At 42.6% G+C, this 20,101-nt stretch overlaps 1 protein-coding gene across 1 annotated transcript; it reads left to right on the top strand.

The window, feature by feature from the left end:
- Window positions 1-1,085: 1,085 nt before the first annotated feature.
- Window positions 1,086-19,782, top strand: OPRK1 (opioid receptor kappa 1). The gene is made up of 4 exons (XM_036338209.1): window positions 1,086-1,280; window positions 1,620-1,942; window positions 14,403-14,755; window positions 17,514-19,782. The coding sequence occupies exons 2-4, from the start codon at window positions 1,686-1,688 to the stop codon at window positions 18,044-18,046; spliced, it is 1,143 nt and encodes a 380-aa protein (XP_036194102.1). The 5' UTR covers window positions 1,086-1,280; window positions 1,620-1,685; the 3' UTR covers window positions 18,047-19,782.
- Window positions 19,783-20,101: the final 319 nt, after the last annotated feature.

The following is a 20,101-nucleotide window of genomic DNA, read 5'->3' as shown; positions in this document are numbered from 1 at the left end:
TGTATCAGCCATTATGGTGTCTGCATGTGGGCATGGATGTGAGCTGTGGGACGCAGTGGGGGCTGTATTTGTCTCAAGAAGTCAGTCTTACACAGGAATCCAGCTGAGAAAAGGAGGTGCCTTGGTCTCCTGGCATCCAGACTCCAATACCGAATTAGACAAGGGGAAGTCCCCATTCTTCTCAGGATCCCCACCTCAGTGGTGGAATCCTGGCTCCCCTCCTCCAGCCCTCCTTTGCTGTCCTACCTTTAGCCATTGTCCCATGAGTCCCTTTGCCTGAGGGCCTCTTACACCCAGCAGAATCTGACCGTGGTCCCTTGGACTGGCAGAGTTACCCAATGAAATGATGGTGACTGGATTTCTCTAGGGGGGTTCAGGTTCTCAGAGGCATCATAGAGAAGGCGCTATAGTCAGGATGTGAGGCCGCATGGATGGATGTAAAAGAAAGAGGCATTCTCACCTACAGTGGATCAACACTGGGCCCTAAGGAGTGTTTTGTTCTGCAGGTAATTCCACACAGTACAGGGAATACCTGCAAGACTCAGTCTGTGGGCTGTCCCAGTTCGAGGATCCTGAAAGGAACAGAGATATTCTATTTATGCATATTAAATCATTACTGTTTTATGACCTGTCTTATTCTAATTGGATGATTTTGCTACTGTATTTGGATGGGTCATTCAAATAAGCAAGCCTACGTTTGTCTCTCCGCCCCTGAAAGAAGGTGTGTGCTGGAAACTATGCCTACAACAAATTCTGGGCATATCCAGAATAATCCAAGTGAATAGTACTCGCACTAACTAGGCACCTGCTTCCTTACTGCTCAGTGTAAACGATTTAGCGGCTCCCTGGATTGGGATGGTGGGAAGACTGCAGAGCCCTCCCAATGAGGCTGTGGGGAGGGTCTGGGAACTTCCTAGAAGGGTGAGCCCGCAGGGCGAGTTTGGGGCGCGGGGCCGAAGCCCCAACCCCTCGGCAGGTTGTGAGTGGGCAGGACGGGGCGCGGCCCCCGGGTGGGGCGAGCGCGCCACCCGAGCTCCCCGCCCGCGCGCCCCTCGCGCCCGCCCGCCACGTACTCGCGCGTCCCGCCCGGCTGAGCGCCGCCAGTCCCGGGAGCCCCGCGCTGGGCTGCGAAGGGCCCTGGGGCACAGCGGGGCGCGGGGTCCGAGAGCCTGCGCAGTGCGGCGGGTGCGTGGCGACCCTGAGAGCCGAGCCCGAGCCGGGCACGCGCTGTTCATCACCCGTCGGGACCTCTCCGCGCGGCGCGTCTCCGAGAGCCAGAGGTGAGCTTAGGGCTTGGCGGGCGCAGTCCTTGGGAGCGAGGACACTGCACTCGAGGTCCCTTGTCCCTGGGGGCTCAGAGCGGCAGGCTGAGGACCTGCCCGCCAGGGGACAATGCCTAGGAAAGGGGGGCTTCTCTGGAGCTAGGGAAAAAGAGCGAGAGCCCTCCACCCCACCCGCCACCCAGCAGCGCGCCTGTTCCCGAGGGTGACAGCTAGGCGTCCTGCTCCTGGTCCCGCCCTGGGGACCTGCGGCCCTGGTGGGCGACAGCGGGCCCTAGACCCCCCGCCCCACCGGCCTCCCTGCGCGAAGCCTGACGCGGGCAAAGTTTGCCTCCCCAGGACCAGCTCGTTCTCCGCTCCCGCAGCCCCGGAGGTGCAGCCTGTCCTCACGCTCCACCTGCGGCCATGGAGTCCCCAGTTCAGATCTTCCGCGGGGATCCCGGCCCCACCTGCGCGCCGAGCACCTGCCTGCTCCCCAACGGCAGCGGCGGGGTCCCGGGCTGGGCCGAGCCCGACAGCAACAGCAGCTCGGGCTCCGAGGACACGCCGCTGGAAGCCGCCTACATCTCCCCCGCCATCCCGGTCATCATCACGGCGGTCTACTCGTTGGTGTTCGTCGTGGGCTTGGTGGGAAACTCCCTGGTCATGTTCGTGATCATCCGGTGAGCGCAGGGTCCGGGCGCGTCAGTGGGCAGAGGCAGGAGGGAGGGCCCACCACCCAGACCTGCGATGGGGAGCCAGCCAGGTGGTGGGGACTCTATACCGTCTGTGCGGGGCTCGGGAGAGTCTCAGAGGGTGGCCTCTTAGACATGAACGATTTCCAGGGAGAGTTTTTGGTGGGGACTGCGAGGTTCACACAGGGCGAATCCCAGCGGCCAGAGATTCTTGAGCATGTGAGTTTCCTCGTTTCCCCAACCCCTCCATCCTTCCACCTCATTCTCAAACTCTGGACAGGTAAGTACCAGGGTGTGGACCAAGGCCAATGCTCCCGGAGAGAAAACCAGTCCATTTGCTTGGCCCTTTGCTTGGTTGCCTGGGCCAGTTGGGAGCACTTTGTTTGCTCTTTGAAAATGGTTTTTTAAGATAAATTCAGACCCACCGAGTACACTGTATATAAATCAGAATTTCCTTGATTCATCAGGTTAGTACTAAGTTTTATGAAGCGAAAACCAATCTACTATTTAAGGTTGTTTGGTATCCACGCGTGAGCCTTTTTTAGTACTGAAATGCTATTTGTTTAGCCCATCAGGGACTTTTGTAAATAAGTCATCTAATATTTATCTCTGGAGTATGTATGGGTGGTGGAAGTTTTAAAAAAAAAAAATTGCTTTTTTTTAATTCTCCACCGTGAGAAATTGAAGGTTTTATTTTATTATTCTTTTGTGGGATTCTGTTGATTCCTACTTCCAATAATAAATATCCAGCTATCCACATAATGCTAATGCTCTGGTAAGTGAAGTTATTCTTACTTTGGCCTCTTTCAACAAAGAAAAAGAAGAAAAATACAACTTTGTTCTGGTTGCCCCTTGAGATGTATGTGTTTCACTTTTGGGAGACTTAATGCCCTGGTGATGCACCTTTGGGAGGGAATAAGAAGCTTACATTGCTTGGAGAGTATCCTGTGAAATAAAATGTGCAAGTCACTCTGGTTAGGGGCATTAAAAATTGAGGAACTAATTTCTTCTTTTTATCCTGACTTTAGTTTTAAAACAGGCTTTTTACTTATTATGAACTTTCAGAACAGTATCTACAGTAGCTGGAGTCTGATTCTCTTGGGAAATCATTGTCATACGGATGCTTTTTTCTTTTGGCTTGGGAATGTCAGGTCTTTTATCTTCACCCATGCTCCGAAACTAAAAACCATTATTTAGACCTCCAAATACATTATAAAGCTCATTTTACCTACAATTAGTGTCTGTAGCTTGGTACCCTTGGTTTCCATAATTGCTTATTGCATTTACAGGAATTCTATCAGTGATGAGTAAAGGCTACAGAAGGGGAGAATATTTTAAAAGCAAATTGTTTTTCCAAGTCATTAGTAATTTCAGGGCTGCTCTCATTAGAGAGAAGATTATAGTAACAAAAAGAAAAGAAAAGACAGCTGTGTTTTATATTATAATTAACATTTTTAAAAGATCTTTGATACAGAGGCTGTTGTTTTGTAATAAAAGATTGTTACACAAAAAGAGGTCGCTAAGAAAAAGTCCAACTCTGCTCCTACTCATACTGTATTTACGTGCTTCAGTAAAACAGATACAGCTTATTGTCATTTGAATGAGCACCTGAAGTTTTTGCCTGAGAAGAGTTTCTTTAGCTGCTCTACAACTTTTTATATGGCCCTGTAGACTAGGATTAAAAACAATGAAAAATCCTAAAATACGTGCAAAGACAATGGAGAACATTAGACATGTCAAAAAGAAAAAAGAATCATTGTAGAGGCCCGGTGCATGAAATTTGTGCACGGGAGGGGGGTGTCCCTCAGCCCAGCCTGCACCCTCTCCAATCTGGGACCACTGGCTCCTAACCGCTCATCTGTCTGCCTGCCTGATCACCCCTAACCACTCTGCCTGCCTGCCTGATGCCCCTAACTGCTCCCCTGCCTGCCTGATTGCCCCTAACCTCTCTGCCTGCTGGCCTGATCACCCCTAACTGCCTCAGCCTGCCAGCCTGATCACCCCTAACCGCCCTTCCCTGCCAGCCTGGTCACCCCTAACTGCCCTCCTCTGCTGGCCTGATCACCCCTAACCACCTCTGCCTTGGCCCCCACCACCGTGGCTTTGTCCGGAAGAATGTCCGGAAGGCATTCGGTCTAATTAGCATATTACATATATATATATATATATATCCAGGACTAAATTTGTTAGAAGGGGATACATTTAGCTACAAATACAAAAGCAGTTAGATAGTTCACATAAAAACATCTTCCATCCTTCCACCTCATTCTCAATTAGTTGGTGATTATGTTGGATAATAAATGAAAAGTGAAGAATTATACTATTATTCTGGAATGCCAGCCTATTGAAATGATAGTGCTCATAAATCTATAGCTAAGAGAATTGTAGAGTACTTAGAATTTGTTCAGAATGATACATCGTCAAAGAACTGAAAATCAAACCTCAGAAGAAAAATTGGGGGACTTGGATTTTATTGGCTCAGGTGAAGAAAGGAGTGAAAATTGGAGAGGGTGGCCTCAAGAGGGCCCTGGGATGCTCATCAGAACTGAGCATGGATTCAAATCGATGCTGAGGGCTGAGCAACATTGCTTGGAAAGATGAAGGCTCACTTTTGAGATGAACGCGATTTTAATATACATGCAAAGGGGTCCTGGTGGAGTTCAGTCAACTAGGAACTCATCCTGGAGATGGAATGCGGGTGCTTGGATGGCAGTGCAGGTGCCAGTCTAATGGCCAGCTGAGACCTGAGGAGAAAGTTAGGGTTGTGGAACAAGCATTGATTGTTTGTGAGCCTGCCTTACAAATTAAAGTTTCAATTGTTTTCATCATTTAATGTGTACCATCTTTCATGATTCCCTAACATGCGGGCACATTAACCTTTCACTATGAAAACCTTAAATTTTGTGCCTTTCAGCAAACCCTTCCCTCCAGGCTTTGGGGTTTGTAACCTTGGGGAGGTAAGTTCTTCTTTAGCTTTTGATCCACATCCTTGGGTCCTACCAACACTGTGTGCCTATGGTGTGACACTTGTTTTCTCTTCACCTGCAACCCAGCTCACACTCCAGACCTTGCCACCTCTAACATATTAAACATCCATTCTCCCACTCTCGTTGCAACTTCCCACGCAGACAGCTGTCTCCTCCCGTAGCAAAATATAATTAAAATTTAATGAACACTTACTATAAGCCAGGCTGGTAAAGCTACCTACTTCGCTTGAATTATTTTATTTAATCTTCACAGCCATAGGTATATTATCATGACCACTTAACAGATGTTGAAAGTAAGGCAAAGAAAGATTAAATAAACTGACTAACGCCACAACTTGCTAACTGTGGGACTAGAATGATCCCAGCAGCTTGATCCCAGATCCTGTGCTGTGATCCATTCTGCTATTCATTTTCCTCTATACCACTTCTACAGACATTGGGATACCTTCTTACCTGGCACTCCTTCATTTTCTCCCAGACTATTTCTTCTTTTCTTACCTAGCCTAGACCCCAGGAGCCATAACTTCAGCCTCTTTGATAATATACTCAACTACCATGATTTCCTGCCCTTTTGCCACTCTATCCCATCAAACCTTAATTCTGGTTCAAGCCAGTAACCTATCTTCCTTGTTCCTATACCCAGCTAGTTTAATGCTGCAGAATAAAATCAATTTTATCTTTGTCAGAGCAACACCACTTGCTTCAAGTGCATCCGACTAGAATTCTGCCTAGTTTCCTGTGTCTCCTATTTTCCAGAAGGATCCCATTCCTTTTACTATTTCCCACTTTAAAAACCTAATTTAAATGGTACTAATCCTCAAGCCCTCTATCTGACCATATCATCCACCTGCTAGGAACACTCCTTCTCTTACCTACATGTACTGGCAGTCACCCTCCCCTAATTCCCTTTCATCTCAAAGAGTTTCCTTCCTTCTTCTATCCAAGGCAAATCCCTGCTCCTGTGTTTTGAATTTTCTCAGCCATAGGTTTCTTTGCCATATCAGTTATCTCCTTTCTATCCATAATCTCTCCCCTTCTACTGCTTTTGTCCTGTAAGCACCTGGACATCCTCAAGTATTTCTCATCTTAGAAATAATCAACATCCATAAAGCTTCCATTTTTCTGAGTTCCCTTAGCTAATGTCTTTTCATCCTCTTGTTTGTCATAGGTCAGCTTCTTGGAGGAATAATTCCTCCTCTTCATTTCCTTGTCTTCCGCCTATTCCTCAGCTCGGTGCCCTTAGGTTCTTTTCCTGGCGGTTCTTCACCAAAGTTATGGCGCTCACATTCCAGATGCTCACGTGTGAGGCTGGTTATCACTTGTTTTCCATGGACACTTGGCGTGCTTGACCGATCTTACATTCCTCACTTTCCACACCAGCATCCTGTTCTTGACTTCCTTCCACGTCCTTTAAGGTTCTCTTTAGTCTCCGTCACAGACTCCTCTTCCTTTTACGTTTCTTAAATAGTCACATTTTCCAGAGCCTTCTTAGCTCTCTTTGGTTCTCACTTGACATAGTCTCTGTATTAGTCAGGTTTCCACTAGCGAAGCAGAACCAGTAGGGGGTGTACATATGAAGAGATTTATTGCAAGGAATTGACATGTCATTGTGGGGCTGGCTAGGCAAGTCTGGAACCCATGGGGCGGACATCAAGGAAGGCAGGTGCATCCAGGTGGAATTTTGTCTTCCTCAGAGAAGCCTCAGCTCTGCTCTTAAGGCCTTTCAACTGTTTGGATGAGGCCCATCAGATTACCTAGGATAATGTCCCTTGTTTAAAGTCAACTGATTATGGACTTTAACCACATCTACAAAATACCTTTACAGCAACACCTAGGTGAGGTCTTGACTGAATATTGGGGGAGTGTAGCCTGGCCAAGATGGCACATCAAATTGATCATCCCACTCTCAATGGTATTATCCATTTCTCTGGCCATAATATTCAGGCAAATTCCAACTAATCCTAAATCCATGAATCTCTCTCCCAGGTGTTAATACCTAGCTGCAGACTCAGTTGGCCTCCTTCCTTCCTTATGGCTCTATGTGAGTATCTTGCAGGTACTTCAAGTTTCTAGAGAAACTGCCTGTATTAATTTGCAATGGCTGCTATAACAAAGTACCACAGATTAGGTGGCTTTAACAACAGACATCTATTTTTTCATACTCCTGGAGGATAGAAGTTCAAGATCAAGGGGTTGGCAAGCTTGGTTTCTTCTGAGGCCGCTCTCCTTGGCTTGCAGATGGCTATTTTCTCCCTGTGTCTTCACATTGTCTTCTGTCTGTGTCCTAATAGCCTCTTCTTATGATGCCGGCCATACCGAATTAGGGCACATCTTAAGACCCCATTTTATCTCATTTTACCTCTATAAAGGCCCTGTCTTTCAAGGCAGTCCCATTCTGAAGACTTAGCATTAGGACTTGAACACATGAATTTGGGTCAAGGGACACAATTCAGCCCTAAACACAATCTGTTCCCTTCCTGTTCTACTTAAGAAAACACAAACCTCAAGCTTCAATATGCATGATAATTATAGATATACACTGAGTGGCCTGATTATTATGACCGGCCAGATTATTATGACCACCCCATCAGTACTTCGTTGGGCCACCTTTTGTATGTTCTTTTTTAATTTAAAGAAAAGCTTTGCCTGGTTCAGTTTGGGCCTCATGGTTGAACTTGTGCCAGTCTGACAACTGTGTGGCTATAACCAAATTGGAGAAGTATGGGAAGAGTGGAGTAACCCAATCAGAGTGTCTGCTATAGTGCCTGACTCCTTTCCTTCCCAGCTGTTTTATTCCTCCTCCTCGAAGTGCTCATTGTAATTATTGTAGTTTATGTGCACACCATAAGCATGTAGTTTATTCCGTATTCTCTCAAATGTCAACATAGCTCACCTTAGATAATATTGCCAAACCATGCCTAGAGAGGCGTTAGAGAAAAGGCAGAGGTATGTTGTATAATTAGCCATGTGCCACTCCCTGTTATCTAACATTAGTCTTACCTTAGACTTTGGTTAAAAAAATGTGTCCTACTTTATCCTAAATTCTCTTTTGGATTCAATATTAAATATTTCCTTAAAATAAGAATAGCAAAGATAACTTCAGAAATTATTTACAAAGGGCCTATCTTGCATTTCTCAAAGTAATTTTATCATTTGACAACCTCTAAAAGGAGAGAGTTGATTTTATTGCAAGTGTTTATGTGGATTAGCTAAATGGAATTATTTTCTCCTCTGAGACATGTGATTGCAGATCAAGTCCAAATCTTTGTGGAACTGTTTCAGAGATAAGAGATTAAACACACACACACTCCCCCCTAAGAAAAAAGATAAAAAGGCAAAAAATAACTTGGTGATCAGTATAGAGCTCCTAAACTCTAACAGGCTCCAGGCAAAATTGTAGTCTCCATGGTTACTTCTTGATTATGTTGACTTTATAAGATGACAGTTTTTCCTGGTGCCTATCTTCTCATTCGTTCCAGAGGAACTTCTCTCTCCTTGGGGATGAGAGCACCTCTCCATTAATCATTCAAGGGAGAACAGTATCTTTATGTGAACTATGCAGTTCTCACCTCCTTTTCTCTATATTAATTTGTGGATACACTCAATTGTCATCCCTGGTGGCTCTGTGCTCAGCTAAAAACCTAACATTGTATGGCTGCAAGACAGGTTTAGACCTGTATTAACAAAAGATGGTTTCAGAATAACGTTTATTTATTCCTCAACAGAAAATCAACCAATGATTTTTTTTTGTTTGTTTCTTTCTTTGGAGGGGGTGCTGGCTTATGATTTAGATAAGGAAACCTTATGCAAGAAGAATAAATTTTAGGAGTGGGGATAATATTGTAAAATGCTTGGTGATAAAGCCAGTCAGACTTTTCATAAAAGATCAGAAAACATGTGAGGAATTGAGAGATTCCAAAGGAAATTGGCCTACAGGTGAGCAAGGAAGCCATCAGATTAAGAATGGCTAGATTTATGAGCATTTAGAGATCGGCTGTAACAACAGGAACAATTTTCTGAGCTCCTGTTGAGCTCATTAACTCATTATTAACTCGTTTAACTGCACAAGAAAACTCAAAACTCTGTGCTTTACGATGTTGCTTTTCACCTAATAAATGGCTCACTTCCTCTGGACAAAAGAGGGTAACTGTATCTCCTCTGTGCCAGCACCCTTTAGCCTACTTTAGCTAGGTCAGTTTTCAGTACAAAAATGGAAAAATAATTTAGCCCAGACAGCGTGGCTCATTGGTTGAGTGTCAACCTATGAACCAGGAGGTCACAGTTTGATTCCAGTCAGTCCATATGCTCAGTTGTGGGCTTGATCCCCAGTGTGGGGCCTGTAGGAGGTAGCCGATGAATGAATCTCTCTCATCAATGATGTTTCTGTCTCTCTCTTCCTCTCCTTTCCTCTCTGATATCAATAAAAATATATTTTTTTAAAAAAGGAAAATAATTTAAGATGTCTACATACGTATTCAGATAGCTGTACACTAGGAAACTTCAGTGATTTGAGATTTGTAGTTTTCCACTAGGTGTTCTTGGCCATTATAAATACGCTTCGCACACAGTTGCATGTACTCAAACATTGTTCTGGCAGTCAGGGCCCTGATTACAGACAGGATGAGCAGTTACTGGGGTGCTAACTATTCCAGGGAAATCATTACTTTGACATTCCCCTGTTCTCCTTTCCCTGCCACCACCCTGCAGGGGTGTGCGGTGATGCAAGTCCACCATTCTGGCTACCTGCCTGGTGACTGCGGTCTCCACAGTCATGGGACTCAGGGACACACTCCACTTCTCAGTTCTCTTTATAGTGTTTGCTTTTTGAATTGGGAGAATAATTCTGGAGAACTGAAGGGGCCTGATGCCTATGGGAATATGACTCCTTTAGAATACTACAGATCGGAGCAATTTCAAAGTCAGATCATTGGAGAAACAATAACTGAATTTCCCTCCTTCTTCTAATATTAATAAGCTACTTCCCTTTAGGAAAGGACCATGATTTCAATAGTAAGTAGTCCGAAAGGACAGATTAATTTCATCAAGATCAACTGAAGATATGGACAGGATTGAATGAAGCAAACTCATTATGTTTTCAAATTAATTCTTCTGAGAATTCACATCCGTATACCTATCATTATTTTTTTTATCATTTTAAACATAAAATGTAGAAGCCTATGTGTCTGGCAAACACACAGGAAAATGAGTAAATCATTTTGTTAGCAATGCAGAGAAGAGTGCCAACACTTGTCTCTCCCTAAGCCAGTCTTCCACTGTTGGCTAAAAGGCCTGCCTTTCTCAGGGGCTGCGGAATTTTCCTGCTGCTAGGTTTGGTTTTGGGGGTCTTCAGATTCCTAATGCAGCCCTAGTGTTATAAGTTAAAGGCTGGCTTGTAGGTGTTTGTTGTTTTCATTATGTTGGAACTGTAGTTAGATGGCTGCTCACAAGGCTCAGATTTTACTTCCCCACTGTCTCACGAATTTGTGGTTTCAGGCAATTCACTTACTTCCTCTTTATTCAGTTCCCGCACCTGAAAAATGGGTAGTGCCTTTGATAAAGTACATGGCAGCATTTGTCCATCGAGGGGCAGCATGCTAATGTGTTACAGCAGTGTTCACTTCTGGACTATGCCCTCTTACCTCATGTCACATGTTGTCTACCCTCATGACACATATGTGACCACACTAATCAGAATATTTTTCAACCTTTAGCTGATGGAGGTGGCATTATTCTCAGAATCACATTCTTTCTCTGATGAAATTCCTGGCTCCTTAAGAAGCTTTGGAATGACAGCCCTGAATTCCTTTACTTATTAGACATGGAGTCTGAGAACCAATGAAAATAATCTCCAGAAAAAAATGCAGGCATTGGTATCTTATGGGATTGTGATACGGGTTATTTGGACAGAAGTAGATAACTACTAATGACAGTAGCAATGATAACAGCAGCAGGAGCAGCAATATGACAATGAGGGTTGGCATTCACTGAGCAACTATCAAGTACCAGGTCCTGTGCTAAGTAATTGGTGCTTAGCCATCAAGATTGTGGACTTATCCTGCTGTCATAAAGCTAAAAAGGAGCTTCTGATTAATGAATCAGGATTTAAATTAAAAAACAAAACACTTGGACGATACACCTCAATAGCAAGACATTCTAATAATCTAGGAATGACCTTCCCCCTGCAGGTTGTCTGAGAACAGCAGGTGCAAGGAAAGAGCCAGAAGCCCTGAGACCACTGTGTCAGAACATGGCCCCCACAGGTGCCTCGTTTCTTGGGTTGCTAGTGTCACACTTTCCCGGAAATGCATCCTGGTGACATTGGTTCCCGATACCTCAGCAGATAACTTGGTTCCCTTTGCCATCACACGAGCATGTATGGTTGCCAATCTAAGAGCCATGCCTTGATTCTCTGTAAAGAGCACTACACTGGGAAAGTCCTGAGTTAAGGTATCATGGGGAGCATTTGTAGCTCCTGGAGACACCCTCCGCCATGTTGCCTCACTGCTGGCTCTCAGTTCCTTAGTTGACCCCTCTTTTGGGCCTGCTCTCCCGCCTCTGCTGGTACACCATACTGTTGTTTTCAGGTTTGTAACTTTGTCGGGTTTAGTGAGGACAGCCCACGGACTTTGCTCTTTTAGTGCCATATGCTCCTGTGGTGTGTGTGCTAAAAAGTGCCACCACTCGCTGCCAGCCCACCCCCAGCCTCTCCACATAAGCCCCAAATGCCCACCCAGATGATGCCATTTTACTTGAAATACTTGTGAATTTTAGTAAAGCAGTGTGGATGACATGGAAAATAATTTTGTGTATCCTCTCAGAGTAAGAAAGCTTACTTGTTTTTTCTACCAGTGGACCAGAGGACTAACTACTGTTTCATTTTGGTTAAATACAGACAATACCCAACAGCTCAACCAGACTGTCGTTGAGGGTGAGGGTTTTGTCTTATGGATCCAGGCCAGTGTAGGATGTAAGACTGTCAATAAATATTTGTTGAACTCTTTGCTTATTTATTGCTTTAATTATACCCGTTTAGTTCTCCCTTTGTGGTGCTGCAGGGCTATAAGCATCTGTCTTTCAGAAATGTGGGAGAGAGGCCTTGCTCTCCTGCCCCTTCCAGATCCTCCCACTGAGCCTCTGCCTCTGCTGACACTAGACAAATTACTTACCCGAGTCTAACCTTCTTCACCTCTACTGGGGGAAAAGACATAAATCTTCAGGGTAAACTTGAAGGGCAGTTTGAGTATCAAATAGGATACATGGAAGTCAACATATTGAGTTTGGTGCTGGGGAGAGGTAAGAATGCGGGAGCTGGGATCAAACCCCTGGGTGTGAATTCCTGCCATGCCACTTATCATTATATGACTTTGAGAAATTTACAGAATAGGGAATTTTACAGAGGCTTCCACCACATAAGAGAGGAAAGAGGATCTGGGGAACATGAAATAAATTAGACATATTCTCCAGACCAGGTGCATGCTACTAATTATTTCAGGAACTTTATGAAACACATTCTATTGCCCATTTTATAGTTGGGAAACTGCAGCTCAGGGTTCTTAGTGACCTCTCCAAAGTCGATCAGTTGGGAGAAATCATGACTAGATCACCGGTCTGCCTAAGCGTGTAAGGCAGAGATCAGTTTAACTTTATAGAGAAAGAAGAGAATATCAGGGAAACAATGTGAGAGTAGAAGTCAAAGATATTTCCTGCTCAAATGTTGGCTAGCATTAGGGATTTGGAGGGAGAAAGTTGAAAAAGTAAGAGGTCAGCTTGTAAGATGCATTTTTCAAGCATAAAACCATTTTAAAGAAGACAATGTCTGGACAGATAGCCTTTCAGCGTGCTCATTAGAAATATTTGGCTCTGCTTCAGGAAATGTACTTGCTTAGTTATCTACACCTTTATAAAACCTATGCTCTGAGCATTGGCCTTGCACATTGAATTACTTTCTAAAGCTTATGGGACATTTAAAAATATTTGAGTAAAAACTGTAAGACAAAAGCATATTTTTAAATAAACTCCCCACTCTCCAGATTAATGCACTGCTTAGCCAACAGGGCATCAAAATGGAAAACAAAAGATATTAACTGTAGTGCCAGTCCTTATGATGCTTTTATTCAAGCACAAAAAAATATGTTTCTTAAGAATGTAAGAGAGGAAGGGAAGATTGGGAGTGGGGACAGGGTAGGGGGTGGAATTAGGAGACTGTGAGTGAAATGTGATACTCTGTGTCAGATATTTTGAATGAGGCCATCCACTCACTGCCTTTATCTCTTGTATTGCCATTTTGGTTTTATTAACCTTATTTCACAGGAACCGAAACTCAGAAAAGTCTTATAATGAGTTCAGACTCGGGACTATTTGACTACACATTAGACCACATTGTTTCCAAGGGGTGTCAAGGCTGTTCTATCATTTCATGGTAAAAGAAATTTCTCATGTGGCAAATTTATGCCTTGAATGACACCAACACAGTGATCAATGAATACCATTGATATTGATTTTATAGCCAGAGCAGAAATGGTTTTCCATAAGATAGCTCCCTTTAAATGACCTTTAATAAAAGTCATGACCATAACCTTGAGAAAGCCTGGCTCCTTGAAGGCTCAGTGGAGATGGCTGAATTAATTGTGATAACGTCTACAAACCTGAAGTGTGTAGAAAGTAATAACTTAGGGATTTTCCAAACATATGTTGGCATTTGGCCTCTGAAAGCCTGCTGATATAGTTTGGAACATCTCATGCCCTATAGATCCCTGAGGAATCCCTCTAAGTGAGAGAATTTTCTTAATTTGGTTTTAGTTGAAAATGGAATTGTTCTAAACTTCACGTTGTAATGAAAAGAATAATTTGGGCTTAAAGGCAATCTTTCTGACCTACTTTTAAATTACTCTTCCCACATTTAGAAGATGAAACAAATTATGTGCTTGAAAACTCACTCAAGATGGGATTAAAGCAAAACAGAATTCTTTCTCACCAGCTGTACCAGATTACATTTAGTGCTGTGACATGTATAAGGGAAGGACTCAGCCTGCTTTGTTTACAGAATGCATTGAAAATGAAAAACCAGTGCACGGTGGCAAATTAAAAACCAACAAACTTAGTTGTATTTTAGCCAGTGAATTTGAAAAGACCTGTATTATATGCAAGTCTGTTGAGAAGCTCTGTACGAACTAGTATATTCATCTATTTATCTATGCTGTTTTCTTTACCTGTTAATTTTTTATTTAAATGAAGTTTTGCACAAAGTAGTAGAATAAAAGCGAAAGTCAGAGATTTGGGGCCATTTTTATATTACTCCTAAAGTCTAGAATAGTTCTTTTACTGATTTTAAATACTTAATACATATCTGAAGAATAAAGGAATGAAAGCAAATTCAATAATCCACAGGCTTTCACAAACATTTTTACCTCAGGGATTTGACATAAAGATGGAAGGAAATTATCTCACTTCTTGTCTTTTAGATACACTAAGATGAAGACGGCGACCAACATTTATATATTTAACCTGGCTTTGGCTGATGCTTTAGTGACTACCACCATGCCCTTCCAGAGCACGGTTTATCTGATGAATTCCTGGCCCTTTGGGGATGTGCTGTGCAAGATAGTCATTTCCATTGACTACTACAACATGTTCACCAGCATTTTCACCTTGACCATGATGAGTGTGGACCGATACATTGCTGTGTGCCACCCTGTCAAGGCACTGGACTTTCGCACACCCTTGAATGCGAAGATCATCAATATCTGTATTTGGCTCTTGTCTTCATCTGTTGGCATATCCGCGATTGTCCTTGGAGGAACCAAAGTCAGGGAAGGTAAGGGCAGGCATTTTCATTTAATTTTTTAAACGTACTTCTAATGAAACAAAATCTTAATTTGGGAGTGATTAGAACACACATCTAGTGGGAAAGGCAAAAGACAATGGAAATATAATGCCTAAATCCATGCAAGATGAGAAATAAGACAATTTTGTATCCCTTTCCATATTTAAACACAAGCTGAGATAGTGACATTACCTGAATACAGAGCCCAGCCTGTCTCCCATTTCGGAAGTGATATCAGAATCTGGAGAAATGGGGCTGAAGGTAAGGAACAATAGGCATATGGGTTTATGAAATACAGTTCCACTGTATCCTGGCTATTTTGAGATACCTCCTTGCTCCTCTTCTTTCTTCCTAAAAAGGGACCCATGCATCGTCCCATACACCAAAAGGTGGCAGGTTCAATTCCTGATCAGGCACATACCTAGGTTGGGGGTTCAATCCCCAGTCAGGATGTGTACGGGGAGCAACTGATGGATGTTCCTCTCCCTCTCCCTCTCCCTCTCCCTCTCCCTCTCCCTCTCCCTCTCCCTCTCCCTCTCCCTCTCCCTCTCCCTCTCCCTCTCCCTCTCCCTCTCCCTCTCCCTCTCCCTCTCCCTCTCTCTCTCCTCTCCCTCTCCCTCTCCCTCTCCCTCTCCCTCTCCCTCTCCCTCTCCCTCTCCCTCTCTCTCTCCCTCTCCTTCTCCCTCTCCCTCTCTTTCTAAAAAGACAAATCAATAAAAACATATCCTTGGGTGAGGGTAAAAACAAAACTCTATGGAATATTATGCAGCTATAAAAAAAGAAGGATCTCTTACCCTTTGAGACAGCATGGAGGGACATGAAGAGCATTGTGCTAAGCAAAATAAGCCATTCAGAGACAGTGAAGTATCACATGATCTCACTTATATGTGGGATCTAATCAACCAATGAACAAAATAGATCCAAAGGCATGGAAGCATGGCACAAACTGACAGATCTCAGAGGGAAGGGGGCAGAGATTAAGCAAGGAACTTATATGCATATGGACACAGACAATAGTGTGGTGAAGGCCTGAGGTGGAGTGGGAACTGGGTGGAGGAAGTCAATGGTGGAAATATGGGAGACATCTGTAATGCTCTCTTCAATAAAGATAAAAAAAATAAAAAATAGCACTTTATTATGTTGTGATTGACATGTAAATAGCTGTGCATATTTAATGTATACAACTCAATAAGTTTTGGGATAATTACATACCTGTGGAACCATGACCCCATCAAGAGCATAAACACATCTGTCACCTTTCAAAATTTCCTCCTGCCCTCTTTACTATTACTTTTGTATTCATATTAAGAACATTTAACATAAGATCTACCCCTCTTAGCAAATTTTAAGTCTACAGTACAGTATTTTAGCTGTTGGGCCTATGACGCAGAGTAAATGTCCAGAGCCTATTTACTTGCATAACTGAAAGTTTGTACCCTTGACCATCATCTCTCCCCCCACAAGCTCCTAGAAACCACGGTTCTACTCTCTGCCTCTATGAGCTTGACTATTTTATATTCCACATATAAGTTAGATCATATAGTATTTGTCTTTTTGTATCTCACTTATTTTACTTAGCATAATGTGTACCAGGTGTCCATCCATATTGTTGCAAATGGCAGGATTTTCTTTCTTTCTAAGGCTGAATAATATTTCATTATATATATCACATCTTTTATTCATCCATGAATGGATATTATGGATATTTAGGTTGTTTCCATATCTTAGCTGAGGCCAACCACAAGGAAGAGACAATGTTAGAATACACAAAAGTTAAGCAGAAAAAACAAAAAAATCAAAAATGTTCCCTACCTTCAAGGAAGCTAGATTCAACAGACAAGCCAAACGCATCTTAGTGATGTCTAAGAAAAATAATCCTGAATATTTTAGCCTACACCCAAACCATATACAAATTTGGTTTCCCAATCAATATTGCAAAACAAATATTTTTAAATGCTTCTTTTCAAAATAGCACTTTCTTTTTTTCAGTTTACTTTCAATATCATTTTGTATTGGTTTCAAGTATACAGTATGGTGGTTAGACAATCATATCAGGGTAAAATATTTTTTAAACTCTGGTGTTTGCAATGTGCCACCCATCAAAAGTTGCTTAATAACTATTTTTTTCTATGATAATAGTGATTTTTTAAAAATTATTTTAACTCTTCTTAGTCCTACAAATACTATAGCAAACATTAAAAGATATTCTTGTTCATTTTTTATAGTAACTATTTTGGACAATGGTTTTTGTAAAGACTCAAAAATTACAAGTTATTCTAGGAGATTTTATTACTGAGAGGCTTGATCTGATACTTAATTGATTATATTTTTTGTATTTTAAAGTATATGTAATTGAAATTATAAAAAGATGCATTGTGTTTTATTGAGGGATATTTGATTAAGAGCACATTCAAATGTTTAGAAAACATTACTAATAGAACTGTTTATTTAAACATACTAGTGGTATTTTTGAAGCAGAGTTTTCCAACATCAGAAGAAAATATATGTATGTATATATATATATATATATATATATATATATATATATATATATATATTCTTTTTATCCTCACCTGAGGGTATTTTTCCATTGACTTTTAGGAAGAGTGGAAGGGAGTGGGAGAGAGAAACTTCCATATGATAGAGACACATTGATTGGCATGAGCCCAGACCAGGGCGGGGATCCAGCCTGCAACCAAGATATGGGTAATAATACTTTTCTTTTTGTATTGTGGTGTTGTTTTTGCAGACTTGGATGTCATCGAGTGCTCCTTGCAGTTCCCGGATGACGATTACTCGTGGTGGGACCTCTTCATGAAAATCTGCGTCTTCGTCTTTGCCTTTGTGATCCCCGTCATCATCATCATCATCTGCTACACCCTGATGATCCTGCGCTTAAAGAGCGTCCGACTCCTCTCCGGCTCCCGAGAGAAAGATCGAAACCTCCGGCGAATCACCAGGCTGGTCCTGGTGGTGGTGGCCGTCTTCATCATCTGCTGGACCCCCATTCACATCTTCATTCTGGTGGAGGCACTGGGGAGCACCTCTCACAGCACAGCTGCCCTCTCCAGCTATTACTTCTGCATCGCCTTGGGCTACACCAACAGCAGCCTGAACCCCATCCTCTATGCCTTCCTCGACGAAAATTTCAAACGGTGTTTCAGGGACTTCTGCTTTCCAATTAAGATGAGGATGGAGCGGCAGAGCACTAGCAGGGTCAGAAATACGGTTCAGGATCCTGCTTACGTGAGGGATGTTGATGGGATAAATAAACCAGTATGACTAGTCGTGGAGATGTCTTCGTATAGTTCTCCGGGAAGAGAAGAGTTCAATGATCTAGGTTTAACTCAGATTACTACGGCAGTCTGAGATGGAAAAGTAAAATTTCTTACAAACTTTTAGAAGTCTCATGGTCTGAAGTCATACATGAGGCTGTAGTAGTGACCCAGGTCAATGGAAGCATCAAGGTTGTAGGAATTGAGCGAGCAAATACAACGCCTCAGAAGGGTAGGGAAGCAAGGCTGGTTTCCAGTTCCTCTGATGAACAAGAAACAAGCCTTTTTTCAGGAGTCAGCTGTCGCGAGCCTCCTATGCAATGTGGTTCAAAAGCTCTGAATAGAAAACAAAGCAAAACAAAATGTTGGTTTCAGAGCCCAGTGGGCATCCAATCCCGATGCTTAACATTGACAGTAACAACAACAACCATTTCCAGGGGCCACGCCCAGCTCACTTTATGCTACATGGACACACATTGTGTGGTGAGGATTCTACCTTAAGTTTGACTTGGACTCACACCTGAAAAGTCTGATGTTCATATGGAGTAGAAAATTATCTTGATATTTAAACATACAAAAGATGGGTTGCAATATAGTTTAATTCCCCAAAGAACTATATTTATAGCATGCTATTCAGATAAATAATCTCATGATAAGGTGTGTCCTGATGCTAAGACATAAATGGGTTTAAATGTCACCAAAAATATATGCTAGTACAGCTCCATCTGTAAATAATAGTATATGTGTAAACAAGGAATGGATTTGCCATAAAGCCAGGAAGTCTCTTGAGAGCATGTTAATCATTTCCTCGAGTCAGTTAGAGTGATGCTGAGACATTTTGCTGCAACATCAGCTTCTCTCTGAGAATCAGTCAATGGCGCATCTCTCTGTGACTCCCCGAGCACCAATTAGTCCCGTATAGTGTCCATAGCGCCACAGAATATTTAACTCACTCCCAGGTGGTAGCCTTCGCCCAATCTAGTTTATATGCAACATCTCCTTATGAATATATTCCTATTACCATATTGTCTGTGTTCGTGAAGGGAAGGCATTTTGCGCGTATAAATCTCAAGTTATTCTTCTGTGGCTTTTGGTGGAAAGTAGAATTGGTCCTAACTGTGAGCTGAATGAGGACATGATGTCATGCGTGGTGCTCGGACACCCATTGCACTGGGTTCTGTGAAGAGCACACCTGAGAGGAAAATGCCATGAGCATCACATTTAGGGTAATTTTGCTAAAACTTTGAGATGACATATAAATTTCCCCTCCCTTTTCCTGAAAATTGTGGTTTCAGAAGTAATGGCTTTTTCTGTCATTTGCCTGGGCAGAAAAGGGGGTAATTTAAAAATAACACTCATCTTTTCTTTAGCCTATATGTTATGTTATTAGGACAGAACCCTTTGAAATTTAATTGGAAAATCAAAGGTATAGACCTATAGAACTATACATATCACTACTTCTGTAAGTTCTGTTCACTGTGTGTGCTCTCTCTTGTGTATATATTCTTTTTAGATTGAAGGTTTTATATGTGGCTTCAGAGTTTTAATGTGATGATGTTTGTCAATTTGTTAGTCAATTCCAGATTTTCATGGCACCTAATCCATGGCAGCAAGGTGGGGTTTTTCATGATAAAAATATAGAGCTCTGCCTGGCTGGGATGGCTCAGTGGTTGAGCATTGACCTGTGAACCGGGAGGTCATGGTTCAATTCCCAGTCAGGGCACATGCCCGGCTGTGGGCTCAATCCCCAGTGTGGGGTGTGCAGGAGGCAGTTGATCAATGAATGACTCTCTCATCATTGATGTTTCTCTCTCTCTCTCTCTCCCCCTTCCTCTCTGAAATCAATAAAAATAAAAAACAACAACATAGAGCTCTTTTGAACACTTCTTAAATTGTATTGATTTTTCTTAGGTGTTCTTATAGTCTTATAAATAAAAGTAGATAGAAATGGGTTAAATATTGGTTGACATTCACCCATGCTTAAAAATCTTGGATATCATACAGGAAGGAGATCTGTATAGCAAATAATTCCAGAAACAAACCCTACTGACATGGGAAATAT

This window comes from Myotis myotis, unplaced genomic scaffold (genome assembly GCF_014108235.1).
Source record: "Myotis myotis isolate mMyoMyo1 unplaced genomic scaffold, mMyoMyo1.p scaffold_m19_p_16, whole genome shotgun sequence".
Lineage (NCBI taxonomy): Eukaryota > Metazoa > Chordata > Mammalia > Chiroptera > Vespertilionidae > Myotis > Myotis myotis.
The sequence above is the reverse complement of the archived record's forward strand: the minus strand, read 5'-3'. Positions and strand labels throughout refer to the sequence as shown.

What these genes read in the sequence shown, in the direction of transcription:
- OPRK1 (XM_036338209.1), top strand. Translation starts at nt 1,686, where the DNA reads ATGGAGTCCCCAGTTCAGATCTTCCGCGGGGATCCCGGCCCCACCTGC. An exon ending in GTCATGTTCGTGATCATCCG is followed by an intron (nt 1,943 to 14,402) that starts GTGAGCGCAGGG and finishes CTTGTCTTTTAG; the next exon opens with ATACACTAAGATGAAGACGG. An exon ending in AGGAACCAAAGTCAGGGAAG is followed by an intron (nt 14,756 to 17,513) that starts GTAAGGGCAGGC and finishes TTGTTTTTGCAG; the next exon opens with ACTTGGATGTCATCGAGTGC.